The 13,247-nt window shown below is 59.2% G+C and overlaps 1 protein-coding gene across 1 annotated transcript in view; it reads left to right on the top strand.

Moving 5' to 3' along the window:
• Nucleotides 1–13,247, top strand: part of AHRR (aryl-hydrocarbon receptor repressor) — a 71,851-nt gene that overhangs the window by 21,087 nt on the left and 37,517 nt on the right. The window contains exon 3 of the mRNA XM_012660137.1: nt 688–782. Coding sequence (XP_012515591.1) covers nt 688–782 — 95 coding nt within the window. The remainder of the gene's footprint in view (nt 1–687; nt 783–13,247) is intronic.

Genomic DNA, 13,247 nt, shown 5'->3' with positions numbered 1-13,247 from the left:
GGGTGAGGGTTGGAGGAGGGGAGGGGGGGTGGTCAGGGTGAGGGTTGGAGGGAGGGGCGAGTCCCCAGGTCACACATGGGGCCAGCACAGACCTGAGCAGATCTCTGTTCCCAAACCTCCGCCTGCTTGGTCCTTGCTGGTCTGGGTCTGGGGACAGGTGACCAGACTCTGCCTGCAGTCCCCCAGCCCCCAGTTTGGTCCCCCCATTCCACCCGCTCAGCCTACACTGAGCCCAGATCTGCCCTGGGGCCGCTGCAGGCAGCCCCCACCCCTGCCCCCTGGCAGCAGTGGCTTCCTTGCAGGACCTGGGGGGTGGGAGGCCACCGAGGTCTGACTGTCACCTCGGGGTTCCCGCCAGCTCCGCGATCTCTGAGCACTAACACAGCCCGGCGGGTGGGTTGGCGACCACCTCTGGGCATCAGGGGTTGGAAGGCCGGCCGGGCGCTGCACCTCCTAGTGTGTCTGTGGCTGCTCAGAGCTTTACTTTCTGAACGTGAGTGTTGAGTGAACAGTGGACTAGAAAAGGGATTGAAACTGAGAGTGAACGCCTCTGGTGTCTTCGGACCCCTCCTGGCGCGCTACCAGAACCGGGCGAAAGTTGGGGAAACACAAGAAAACAGGACTTAGGAAAAGCGTGACCAGGCCTGGGGTCCGGGGAGGGACTAACGGGTCTCTTCTCGTCCGCAGTCGTGCAGGAGAAGTGCTCGGCGGCCGGTGCCCCCTCACTGGGAGGTCGTCCTCGCGGAGGGTCCGCCGTGCTGGAGGGACGGCTGCTGCTGGAGGTGAGTGCCCACCCCCGGCACCCTGACCACACGCAGCGTCACGTGTGTTCAAGCTCAGTCACGCGCAGCGTCGGGCTTGCTCAGTCCTTGAGAGGCCCTGAGATTGTGGTGGTTCGCAGTCAGCAAGAAGCCACAAGGCTCCAAAACGTGCTCGCGGACGGAGTCCCTGGCATGGGGTCAGCCGCAGTCTGGGCTCCCGCGGTTTGGGACAGAGAGCAGCCCACGCCCCGGTGGCCCTGTGTGCCACAGTCTGAAAATCATTCTTTCTGCAGTCTCTGTTTTTTCCTGTCCATGAGAGGGAACCTAAAAACAATTAAGCCTTTTTTCCCCAAGTTAAGGACTTAGAAAAGGCAGCATGAGCTTCTCTGGTGTGATTTCAGCCTCGGGGATGGGCCAGCTACGCCGTAAAAGTGCCGTGAGTCGTGGGCCTGGGCAGGGTGCGCACTGGTCCAGGCTTTCCACCGTGGTTCTGAGGGGCGGGGCCTTCCCGGAACTGTCACGGTGGGTCTGCCTGGCGAGATGAGCTAGTCGTTTCCTAAACAAAATAGGAGGGTGCAGTGGCGCTTTCTGCGTTTGAAGACCAGTGGCCGGAGAGACACAGGCCCCAGTCTGTCCCGTCCCAGGGCGGGGCTGACCGGGGTTCCAGGGGAGAGGGGTGCGTGTCCCTGTGATGCACGGAGCTGCTGGAGCTCCCCGGGCAGCAGGGTGGGCTCCTGCTGGAACTGGGACCGCTGGGCAGGGAGGAGGGCGCTGGCCGGCCTGCCGCAGACAAGACGGTTTGGGGCCTGAGGGGACGAAGTGGGCAGCAGGCTGCTCCAGGGCCACTGCCGTGGTCTCCCCTGAGGCGTCTGCAGGCCGGTTCTCACCCCCAGCTCTCTCTGGCCCACCCCCCTCGCTGGGGGGCCCCAGCCCCTCAGGTGAAGCCAGACGCCAGCCTGACCCTCCGCAAAGGTCAGAGACAGCTGAGCGTCCACACCGTCCACGCTGGGTAAGGTCGGCCTGGCGGGGGCCCACCCCACTCCCCGCTGACCGTGAACCCCTCAGCCGCTCCGAGCAGCCAGAGCGACCTTTCACCCCTGCAAGGAAGCCCACACTTGTCAGCCTTCCAGCCTGTCTGGAAGCCCCTCTCCCTGCTCCAGCTCCTCCCCAGGCTCACTCCTGCGGCCGCCTGCCGTCCCTTGGCTGCCCCCCAGCCACTCGCGCCAGGCCGTGCCCTCCCGTCTGCCCGGCCTGGCTGTGCTTCATCACCCCTCGGGGCTTTGTCACCGGCTGGAGTGCTCACTGTGCGTCCCCTCCTCACGGGGGCCATGTGTGGTGCCTCGCACTGGAGGGGTCTCACGCGGCTGGAGGGACACCTCTGAGCTGGGTGGCCGTGGCCTTCTGGCCCCACCGGACGGCAGGACCCTCGCCCCCCTTCCACGCGCCTCCCGATGGGCTCACGATCACGGTGTAGGCGGTTTCCCAGCCGACTGCTTTCCTTGACCTCTGGTAAATCAGCTGTTGATTGATCAGTGGGGCGGGCTGTGCTCGTCCCATCACTGCCTGACCTGGCGGCGCTGTCCCTGTCCTCTGGATGCGGCCTGCGGTGGCCCCTCACCAGGAAAAGGGGGGAGAAGCTCCTCTGACCGTGCAGCAGCCGGAGGGGCCGGGGCGAGGACGGTGGTCCTGCCTTCCTCACTTGCAGCTTTTTATCGGAAAGTTTTAGACACGTGCAAAGGAGGAGAGAACGCTGGTTCTCCGGGTGCAGCGCTCCCCGGCCTCAGCAGGGGTTGGCTCTGGCCTGCCGGTCTCCCCTTGTCCCCCCGGCCCCTGCATTTCGGTTTCTCATCTCACCACCCCCCAGCTGCGACCCTCCAGGCCTCGCCGTTCCCCGTGTTCACACTGCACCTTCTCACCGCTCCGTGCGCCGTGGGTAGAGCCTGTGCTTCTCACGGTTTCCGCTTCCTCAGTTTCCCTGCAGAGCCCGGTGGGTGTCCAGCCAGCGGGGCTGAGGACGGGGACCGGGGACCGTGGGGACAGGTCCTCCGTGGTCTTTGCCTTTGCGGAGGGTGGGCTCCCGTGAGGATCAATGACCTTGTAAATCACGTCCTTCATAAACAATAGAAATAGTGAGAAACAGCGTTTCCGGAGCTCACTGGGCGCCGCTTACTTTCCAGGGGGCCTCTAAGGTCGGGGGTGCTTGGAGACCCCCCCTTGGAAGCGCAGTCGCCTGTCCCAGATGGGCGCTTCTGGGAGCAGGTTGGGGTTCGTCTGGGCTCAGCCTGGGGCACTGTGGGGGCGGCTGGGCTGCCTTGTGGAAACGTGCTCTCAGTGGAGGAGATGTTTTCAGACTTCATTACGTATCACAGTGTTTGAGAAAGCAAATTCTCAAGTGTGATTATTTTTCCTTTAAAGTTGTTCTATTAATACTTCTCACTGCTAGTAAAGTAAGAGCTGGAAATGTGTGCGGCCCTTGGCCAAAGATGACTGCGTTGCTCTTTTCCTTTTACCCGTTCGGAACTGAGAACCCTAAAATCCTTGGACTTTTGCACTGGGCTGTAAAACACAGGGGCCTGCCCAGATCTCCATGAAGTGTGCAAGGCGTCCGCACCGTGGACCCGCCCCGAGGGTCCCTCTGCCCCTCCTGTCCCGCCTGCCTGGAGGTGGGGGCTTCTCTCCCCCTGGGCCCGTTTTATGGGGAGTCGCAGCACCCGGAAGGCTGTCCTGCCCTCCCAGCGGGCTCCCGGGCCGTGTCTGCACACCAGGCCTGTGCTGGACACCCCGCTGGGCTGTCCTGCTTGAGGCTGAGCCCAGGCCCTGGCCGTCGGGCCAGTTGTCTGGAGCCTGGAGGCAGGGAGGGCAGCGCGGGCCTCGCTCACCTGCTGCCCTGTGGTGCGCGGACATGTGGAGCTCCCTGGGGTGGGGGCCTTGGAGGGGACGTCTGCTCCGCGCAGTGCAGCCCTCCCAGTGTCTGTCCCGGCTCCCCCGCTAGGCCGGAGCAGCGGGCACCTCCTACTCTGTTTTGGAGAAGGAGTTCAAGCAGCTCCCGGAGTCTTGCTCCATGTCCCGTGAGCCACAGAAGTTTCTGGAAGTTTGTTTTGACTGCCTCGGGCAGGCGACGTGGTGAGGGCTCTCCTTGGCATCTCTGGGAGGGGGGTTCTCAACTCTGGAGTTACAGACTCTTTTTGAAGTTTAAAGATATTCCCAAACAGAGCAAAATAACAAATCAAGCAACAGTAACAACAGGTCCCAGCTTCCGTCCCCAGTCCTCACTCTCTGCAGGGTAACGGGAGAGAGGTCACAGCGGGGCACTGTGAATTCGTAAAGCCTTAGAGCTGGTGCAGACATCGTGCCTGTGGCCGGCGTTATTTTCAGATGAAGAGACTGAGAACTGGAGCTGTTGGGGCGTACGCAGGTGCGCTGCGCGGCTGGCCGGCGTTTCTGTTCTGAATGCATCAGGCTCTTGGGCTCTGAGCCCTCGGCCAACCTGTGCCGGGGCAGCCAAGGTGGGGGGGGCGCGCCGCCCAAGGCTGCGGAACTTGGCGCAGGTGCGGGGTGGCGGGGATGGGAGCAGTGGGAGGTCGGGGAGGAAAGCGGGGCCGGGGTCGAGAAGGTTGCGGAAATGCATCGGGCGTGCGCTGAGAGCAGGCGGCGGCTCCCTGCACGCGGCAGAGCTGCTGGATTTCCTTTCTAGGTTCAGGTGGGCCGCAGGGCCGTGGTGTCCCGTGCGGGCGCGGTCACACGCTCACGGGCGCCACGGACGCCTGTCTCAGGCCGGGGGCTGTCACTGCTTAACCCCAGCTGCAGCTCACGTGTATGGCACCTGCAGGGTGCGTGCTCTGACGCGCGCTTAAAGTCTGTGCACACTGAAGTTCTTTCCGGCATTCAGTGGGCCGTGACCGCCACGCCCACGATGAAGAGCAGTTCCACCCCCAGCTGCTTCCCTGTGCTGCACGGTGCGGTCAGACCACGCCCGGCGCTGTGTCCTCCGACCCCGCGCTGCCCCTCCCGGCCCCCTTCTCAGGACGCCGTGTGGGTGGAGCCTGGCAGCCGAGACGCGCCGTGCCGCCGTGCCCCTGCTTCCCCGTCACTGCTGAGGGTGTCCACAGTGTGGACACGCCGCCGCGTGGCTGTTCAGCTGCTGGTTTCCAGGCTTCCATGTTTACGGGTAGAACAGTGGCCGACGTTCACATACGAGGTTTTGTGTGAACGCAGGTCTTTGTTTCATCTGGGTAAATTCCTGCGTGTGACGACTGTGCCGTGTAGCAAGTATGTTATTAGCGTCATGAGAAACTAACAGGCTGTTTTCCAAGTGGCTGCACCGTGGCGCCTTCCCACCAGCAGCGGGTGAGAGTCCAGCCGCCTGGCGTCCTCGGTTTTGCTCGTGGCACTATTTTTTTCAGAGTCATGTTAATAGGTGCGTCCTGGACCCTCCTTGTGGTTTTAACCTGCGTTTCCCCGTGACTGACGGTGCTGGGCGCCTTTCCACGCGTCTGTTTGCCGTCCCGACATCGTCTTTGGGAACGGCCCTTCCAGCCTTTCGCCCGTTCAGAAGCATCAGGTTGTTTGTTTCTCACTGTTCGCTAGAGGTTGTTCTTTGCACCCTTTGGACGCCTGTGCTCTTCACATGTGGTGATTTGTAAATGTTTTCTCCTAGTCTGAGGCTTGTCTTTTCATTCTCTTGACACGTTGTTGCAGAGAGTGAAAACCTTTAACTGTGATGAAGTCTAATTTTCAATCTGTTTTTCATGGAGCTCGACATCAGTGCCACGTCTAGGAACTCGTTACCTAACCTAAGGTTGCAGAGACTTTTTCTTTTAGGTTTTCTTTTAAATTTTTATATTCTACATTGAGGTCCGTGATCCATTTTTCAGCTAACTCAGGTATAAGTGTGGCGTAGGGTCGAGGCGTGGTTTTGCAGGCGACGCCCGGTCGTTTCGGCGCCATGTACCAACCTGCCCTTTCTCCACTGAATGACTTTTAAAGCTGTGTGAAAAGTCAATAGACCATATTTTCGTGGGTCTGTTTCCGGACTCTCTGTCCTGTTCTCTTCATCTGTGTGTCGGACCTCTCAAAAATACCAGCCGTCCTGGCTACGGCAGCTGTAAAATAAGTCAGCGTCCAATAGTCTGAATCTTTCAATTTTGTTCTTTTTCAAAATTGTTTTGGTTAATCCAGTTCCTTTGTTTTTCCATATGAATTTTAGAATTAGCTTATTGATTAATGTCTGTAAAAGTTCCTACTGGGATTTTGACTGGGATCATGGTAAGTCAGTACATCAATTTGGGGAGAACTGACATTGTAACAATACTCTGCTAATCCCTGAACGTGGTATGTCTTGTCTTTTATCTAGGCCTTCCTTGATTACTTTCATCAGTGTTCTGTAGTTTTCAGACAGATCCTGCATATTTATGTTAGATTTATGCCTATGCTAGATTTTATATTTTTGTTGTTGTAAATGGGACTGTGTGTGTGTGTGTGTGTGTGTGTGTGTTTTAGAGACAGGTTCTTGCTCGTTGCCCAGGCTGGAGTGCACTGATCACATTGTAGCTCACTGTAACCTTGAACTCCTGAGTTCCAGCCATCCCCAACCCCCCCGCCCCCCGCTCGGCCACCCAGAGAGCGGGGATCACAGGCGCGAGCCACCGTGCGGCTGGGGAGGTGTTCTGTAGACAGCAGTGGCCTCCTCTTGGCCGACAGTGTTGAAGTCGTTCATATCCTTGTTGATTTTCTGTCCAGTATTAACCTGAGAGAAGAGTGTCAACATCTTCAAGCATAATTATGGATTTTATATTTCTCCTTTCAGTTCCTTCAGATTTTACTTTGTGTATTCTGGAATCTGTTGTAGGATGAGAACTCATTGGGATATTCCGTTTTCTTCCTGAATTTCCCCTTTATGCAAAATGCATCTTTATTCCTTGCAGTTTCCTTGTTCTGAAGTCCACTTTGTCTGGTATAATGCAGCCATCCCACTTTCTTTTGATTAATGTTTGCTTGGAGTACATTGCTCCATCTTCTTACTTTTAATCCATTTATGTCATTATATTTAAAGTGTATTTCTTCTTGGCAGTATTTAGCTAGGCCTTGTTTTTTTAAATGAAGTCTGACAATCTCTCTTTTAACTGGTGTGTTCAGGCCATGTCTATTAGGGTAATCACTGATATTATTGGATTTATGTCTACTGCTTCATTAGTTTTCTATTTTTTTGTTCTCTTTTATCTTTTCTGCCCTCTTTTTTATTATGGGAATATTTATTAGTATTACATTTTAGTTTATCTATTGGCTTTTGGGTATATATTTCATTTTTTTTTAGTAGTTGCTCTAAGGATTATGATATAAAAATCCCTCTTTTAACAGAGTTAAAATGTTACTACTTTAATTGAAACAGAGAAGCCTTAAACCACACAAATCCTTTCACCCCTTCCCTGATGTTACATTTGCCATATGGATTACATCTGCATGCATTGAACCCTCCAGACAATATAATTTTTGCTTTCAATAGCCATAAATATTTTAAAGAACTTAGGAGGTAAAAACAGTCTGTTATATTTTCCCAGACGTTCACCGTGCCTGAGGTTCTCCCTGGGTTCCCGAGGTTCTGAGTTTCCATCTGGTGTCGTTTCTCTCCCTCCTAGGAACTCCCTTGACCGGTTCTCACGTTGCAGTGTCTGCTGGTGGCAAGTTCTGTGAGTCAGTCATCTGCTTGCCGACGAGGTCTTCATTCTGCCTCCGTTTGTGACTGAGGTTTTGCTGGGTGTGGAATTCGGGGAAGACAGTTCTTTCCCGTCAGCACTTGGACGGTGTTTTCCACTCCCTTCTGGCCTCTGTGGTTCCCGGTGAGAAATCCACAGCCACTAAAATTACCGTTCCCTCGTGCGAGAGGCGTCATTTTTCTCTGCTTACAGGTGGGGCAGTTTCCTTGTCTTTGGCCTGAGTCCCGACGCTCAGTTACGGTGTGTGTGGGCTCGGGTGTCAGAGATCGTCTTGTGTCGGGTTTGTCGATCTTCTTGAACCTGTTTCTTGCTTTCACCAAAGCTGGGAAGTTTTTAGTCATTTCTCTGTAGGTATTTTTCACGGCACCCGTTTTCTCTTTCTCCGCCCTTTGGGGACTGGGTTGAAATTGACACAAATGCTAGAGTTCTCTCTGTTTCCTGCGGGTCTCTGCGGCCCTGCTCCATTTTCCGATATTTTCTCTCAGACGAAACAATTTCCCTCGAACCACCTCTAGCCCCACTGGCTCTTCTCTGCCACCTCCGTTCTGCCTCTGAACTCCCCTGCGAAATGTGTATTTTACGCATTTTACTTCTCAGTTCTAAAATTCCTATTTGATTCTTCTTTTGTTTTTTACAGTGTCTGTTTCTCTGCTGGGACGTTTTATCTTTGTTGTTTTCATTTCAAAAGTGTTTCCCGTCCCTCGTGGAGTGTGGCCGCACCTGCTGTTCTAAGTCCTCGTCTGACCTCGCACCGCCTGCGCCACGCCAGAGCTCATCCCCTGATTGTCGGTGTCCCCTCGTGCGCGAGTCCCGTGTCCCGGCTCTCCGACGGACAGTGATTCGGGATTGTGTGGGAGGCAGAATAGGCCGGAGCCTGTGAGCATGTTACTTCACGTGTCAGTGGGACCGTGCAGACGTGACCGTTCCCGCCGGTGGCCGAGGGGACGTGACGGCGGAGGGAGCTGGGACGCGGGAGAGAGAGGCCTGGCCGAGCAGCACAGCAGCCCCGGCACCCTGGACAGGCAGGAGTGGCCTCCCCAGGCCCGCGGAAGGAAGGCGGCTTCCCTCCCGCTGGACTCACCCCCGACGCGGAAACACGTCGCGCTGCTTCGTGTGTAGCAGCTCGTCACGGCAGCCATGGGAAACTGACTCGGATGTTAGGCCTGTGCTGGGCCTCTCTCACGTGCGCCGTGAGACTCGAGCTGGGGCCCCGCGGCTCGTCCAGGCTGTTCTCCAGCCCGGCCAGGCGCGGCCCGCAGGTGTGGCGCCAGTGCCTTCGCGCGCCCTGTGCGTCCGCCCCGCGTGCGGCTGCTCGGGGCCCGGCTCCCAGCCCCTCCCTCTGCTTCTCCCGTGCGACCCCCACACGGCGTGGGGGTGAGCTGGGACCACGTCCGCTCTTACCGGAAGTGGGCCCCACCTCCTGCCCTCTCCGCTGCGGGGCTGCCCCACGCTCGCTGCCTCTGGGGACTCCTTCCTGGTCCTCTGATGGGAAAGAGGAGGTTTCTCTCCGGGCTGTAGCCACCGTCACTGTCGTGTGCAAGAGGCTGACGCCAGGGCGAAGGGGGAGAGGAAAAAGGGAGAAAAACACAACGGGTCGCCCTCTCTGCACAGCAGGGACTCTCTCCCTGTCCTCCGGCCCGAGGACGGGCTTTCTCTCCAGGCGCTCGCGAGCTCGCACCCTGCAGTGAGCCGCTGGCGGACGCAGCACGTGGGAAGACCATGGAGAGACGGGGCTGGGGGCCTCCAGCACGCTGGTAGCTGCTGAGAACGCAGTGCGGTGGTGAGCGGTGGGGGAGCAAGTCCACGGTTTCCGAAAGTCGCCGTGTACCGAGGTCGGGCACTGCCGGTTTCCTGGAGCTGCCTTAGCAAACTGCCGCACACGGGCGGCACTGGCTCCTCACGGGTGTGGGGCCCGGATCCCAGTCAGTGTCCCTGGGCTGACCGTGGGTCCCTCCTGGGGGGCCCCCCTCACCTCTGCCCCGAGTCGCTCGCTCTGCGTCTGTGTCCAGCGTCCCTCCAGTAAGGACGCCAGTCCTGCCGGACGTAGGCCCGCCCTGCTCCAGTGCGACCCCTCTGACCTTAATCACATCACGGCTGCCCCGTGTCCGAGCACCGTAAGGTCACACCCACAGCTCCAGGTGGACGTGAGTTGTTCAAGCCCGTGTCGCTGTCCCCACCCCGTAGCTACGTCCCCTGCACACGGTCGGGGCGGAAACCCAGGCCCCCGCGTCCCCAACACCCCTGCCCTGGGCCGCTGTCGTGTCCGAGACTCAGTGCCGTGGAATCTGTGGCTCATTCAACCCTCAGCAACCCTACGAGAAAGACACCGTCGTCTCCCTGTTACAGACGGGGAAATGGAGGCACAGCGGTCGCACTCTGTGCCACCCCGGCAGGGCCGTGCTGGGTCAGGACCCCGGAGGGTGCAGGGTTAGGCAGCCTCGGCAGGGCCTTCTCCAGCCAGGGGAGGCCGCCCTGCCCCAGGCAGCCCGTGGCCCTGCGCAGACTCGCAGAGGCAGCCCGTGGGCGGATGTCGGGGCCGGGCACCGTCCCCCCATCAGCTCGGACGGGGACCGAGCCGTGACCCCTCTGGGCCCTGCAGAGCGTTTGGGGGCTTCAGATTTGAACCTCAGAGCCGTGGAGGGAATGCTGGGCTGGCGCTGGTGTGGTTTGGGAACCACAGTTCTGGTGGCCGGACTGAACCGGGGAGCAGCCTGGGCTGGAGTTCTCACGGCAACACCAGCGGGAGGAGGGTCCCCTCCCCGCACCCCCCATGGCCAGCTGAACGGAGCCTGGTTGGAAACCCAAGGGCGGAGGACTCGGAGTGGCTGTCCTCAGCAGGGGAGGGGGCGGCTGCCTGCGGGGGCATCTGGGGCAGGCCGGCCGCCGGTGACCTGGTGAGGAGGCTGACAGTGCCCCGGCGGAGAGGAGCCCAGGTGTTGGGGACACGTGGGGACCAGCTGTGGGTCGGGCTTGGGCCATGGGCGGAGTCTCCGAGTCTCCAGAAGACCTGGCTGAAGGCAGAGCAGACTTCCCCGGGAAGAAACAATGAATTCAGCAGTGTTGGCAGCGTCACGATTTCCTATAAGTCCTTGAAAACCGAAGAGGAGAAATACCTGGAAGTCCTGGCGCGGTGGCCAGCGGTGCCAGCCCTGGGCTCAGACCCTGCTCTGCAAGTGAGTTGAAGGGATTAGCATCAAGTCGCCGTCAGCACGCGGCAGCCCACGGCCGAGGAGACCTGGAGACCCTCTCAGCACGTGGGCGTTGCTGGCGTCTGGCTCGGATACCGGCGAAAACATGATTAGGAAGTCGCGGGCGACGCAGGCCCTCCCGTTCTGCAGAAGACGCGTCTCTGGGGCGGCCGCGGCCAGAGGGAGGACGGCCAGCCAGGCGGGGCCTTGGCCACCAGCACCCGCGCTCCGGCGGCGCGGGGTCCAGCGTGAGCCAGGCACCACCGGCTCTCCAGGAAGCAGACGACGTGCAGGACGGGCGGGAACACGGTCGGGAGAAAGGCGACCTGGAGGATCAAAGACGCGCAGGGCGAAGGAGGAGGAGGGAACACCAGCGGTCGTGGGGTCCCTGGAGACGAGCGAGAGGCAGCGCGCACACAGTGAAAATCGGTCGCCGTGAACAAAAGTTCCGAGATAAAAAGGAGCTCAGAAGTTAGACGCATGAGAGGAAGCCCTGGAGCCCCGGCAGAAGGCCCTGACTTTCAGGCTGGAGAGTCTTTCCATGAGTAGAGGAAGAAGAGGCGGGAACAACCGGGGAAGTGGGGGAACGACGCCCCAGAGGCCGCGGCCGTGGCCGTGCTGTCGGCGGAGAGGAAATCGTCAAGGCCGCGGCGAGGGGGTTCCCAGAACCCAGGGCATGAGCTTCTGGGTAGGAAGTTCCCGCGGGGTCTCTGGGCAGTTCCACACCCTCGGGGACAGGAGGGACCCTGAGCGCTCCCAGGGAGAAAGAGCAGGTTTCAGAGGGTCAAGAATCAGATGACCCGTAGTAGGCTGGGAAGCGCACAGAGAGCGGGGCAGGCGCATTCCAGCTGGACTCCCGCCACCGAGGGGCGACTGCATCATTCCAGACATCTTGGGCTTCACTTCCTCTGCCCTGGAGGACGCGCCAGCCCGGCAGGTGTCCACAGACAGAGCCTCAGGAGAGGATGGGTTGGGCAGGAGCCCTCAGGGGGAAGGTTTCTCCAACTCGGGGTTTGGGGGCTAGAGCAGTGACGGCGCGAGCGAGGTCCCCGAAAACAAGGTCCACGCAGACGCGTCGACTCCGGGCAAACAGGACGCGGCTCAGGGAGAGCGAAGGGTTGGGGCGTGTTCTCCCCGGCTCTGTGCGCGCTCAGGGGGACGCGAGCCCTGCGCTTGGACCTCGGCACATCTGTGGCACAGGGGCCCGGGCAGCGAGCGTGTGCGCGGCTGCAGGACAAGACAGACACAGCGCGGCGTCCGTGGCGAGTCCCGCGGACGGGGTCTGAGCCTGGGGGATCCCAGCAGCGACCCGTCACGTGAGCCGCGACCTAGCGACATGGAGGCCGGCCCCAGCCCACGGAGCAGCACGGACGTGGCCGGAAGGGCAGCCAGGAGCCTGCTCGCTTTTGTGACAACCGCCAGTTTGAGGCAGAGGTTTGGGGACACCACGTGACCCTTTTGATCTTGCACATTTAACCTTAACTCTTCTTGTCCCGTTAAATTCGTTCTGTCAGGTACTGAAATCACCCCCCCAGATTCGTTCCGGTTCCTTGCTGCTCGCGCCCCTCCCCACCCTCCCACCTTCAGCCTTTCTTCCTCCTCGCAAGTGCTCCTCCGGCAGACAGCGCCAGGGACCCGTCAAGGGACCCGTCTGCCCGGTGCGGCGCGTGTCCCTCCCTTGGTGACGGACCTACTCATGTGATTGCTCTCGTTGAGGGGCCGAGAGGGTGAGACTTGTCATCAGGTTTTGTATCTTCCGTTTATGGCACTTTCTCCCCCGTAACCCTCCGTCCGACAGACCGGGCGTGCTGGGCTGGAAGGCGCACACTCTGCTTCTGTTCCCGCGGGACGTCGGTGAAGTCAGACCTCAGACTCAGCGGCACGGACGTTCCCCGCGGACACGTGCTGCCCCGTGCTCACGCCCCGCTCGCCACGTCACCACGGTTCTGTCTAGACTTCAGTCCTGGGTCACAGACTCTTGTCTTCGTTCCTGGCGTCTGTGAGCGTCCCTCACAGGGTTGGGTCCTGGTCGCGTCTCGCCCGACCCAGATTTGTGTCCCTCCTGGGTGCGTCCTCCGCAGTGTCTGCACTGCGGCCCTCGGTGCGAAATCTTCCCGGGTCTTGCCGCAAGCTGGTGTCTATTGCTGTGTCTTCGTGTCTGGTAATAACGTGGCCGAATATAGATTTTGAGGTTGAACGTTTTTCCCGCTGTCTGCAGCATCATGTTGCCCTTGTGCTGAGAAGTCCAGTGGGTGTGATTCCTCTTTGTTTTGTCTTGAGATAGGGTCTTGCTCTGTGGCCCAGGCTAGAGTGCAGTGGTGTCATCGTAGCTCACTGTAACCTCCAAGTCCAGGTCTCAGGCGATCCTCCTGCCTCAGCCTCCCGAGTAGCTGGGACTACAGGCATGCGCCACCACGCCCAGCTAATTTTTCTGTTTTTAGTAGAGACGGGATCTCGCTCTTGCTCAGGCTGGTCTTGAGGAGGCCCCGACTCTCATTGTACACTGCTCTTGCTCTCTCTGGGAGCTTTTGTAAATTTCCTTTGCCTTTGATATTCTGTGTTAAATTATTTTTAAAATTTTTTAA

The sequence above is a fragment of the Propithecus coquereli genome, unplaced genomic scaffold, assembly GCF_000956105.1.
Source record: "Propithecus coquereli isolate 6110/MARCELLA unplaced genomic scaffold, Pcoq_1.0 Scaffold658, whole genome shotgun sequence".
In the NCBI taxonomy this organism is placed as follows: Eukaryota; Metazoa; Chordata; class Mammalia; order Primates; family Indriidae; genus Propithecus; species Propithecus coquereli.
The sequence above is the reverse complement of the archived record's forward strand: the minus strand, read 5'-3'. Positions and strand labels throughout refer to the sequence as shown.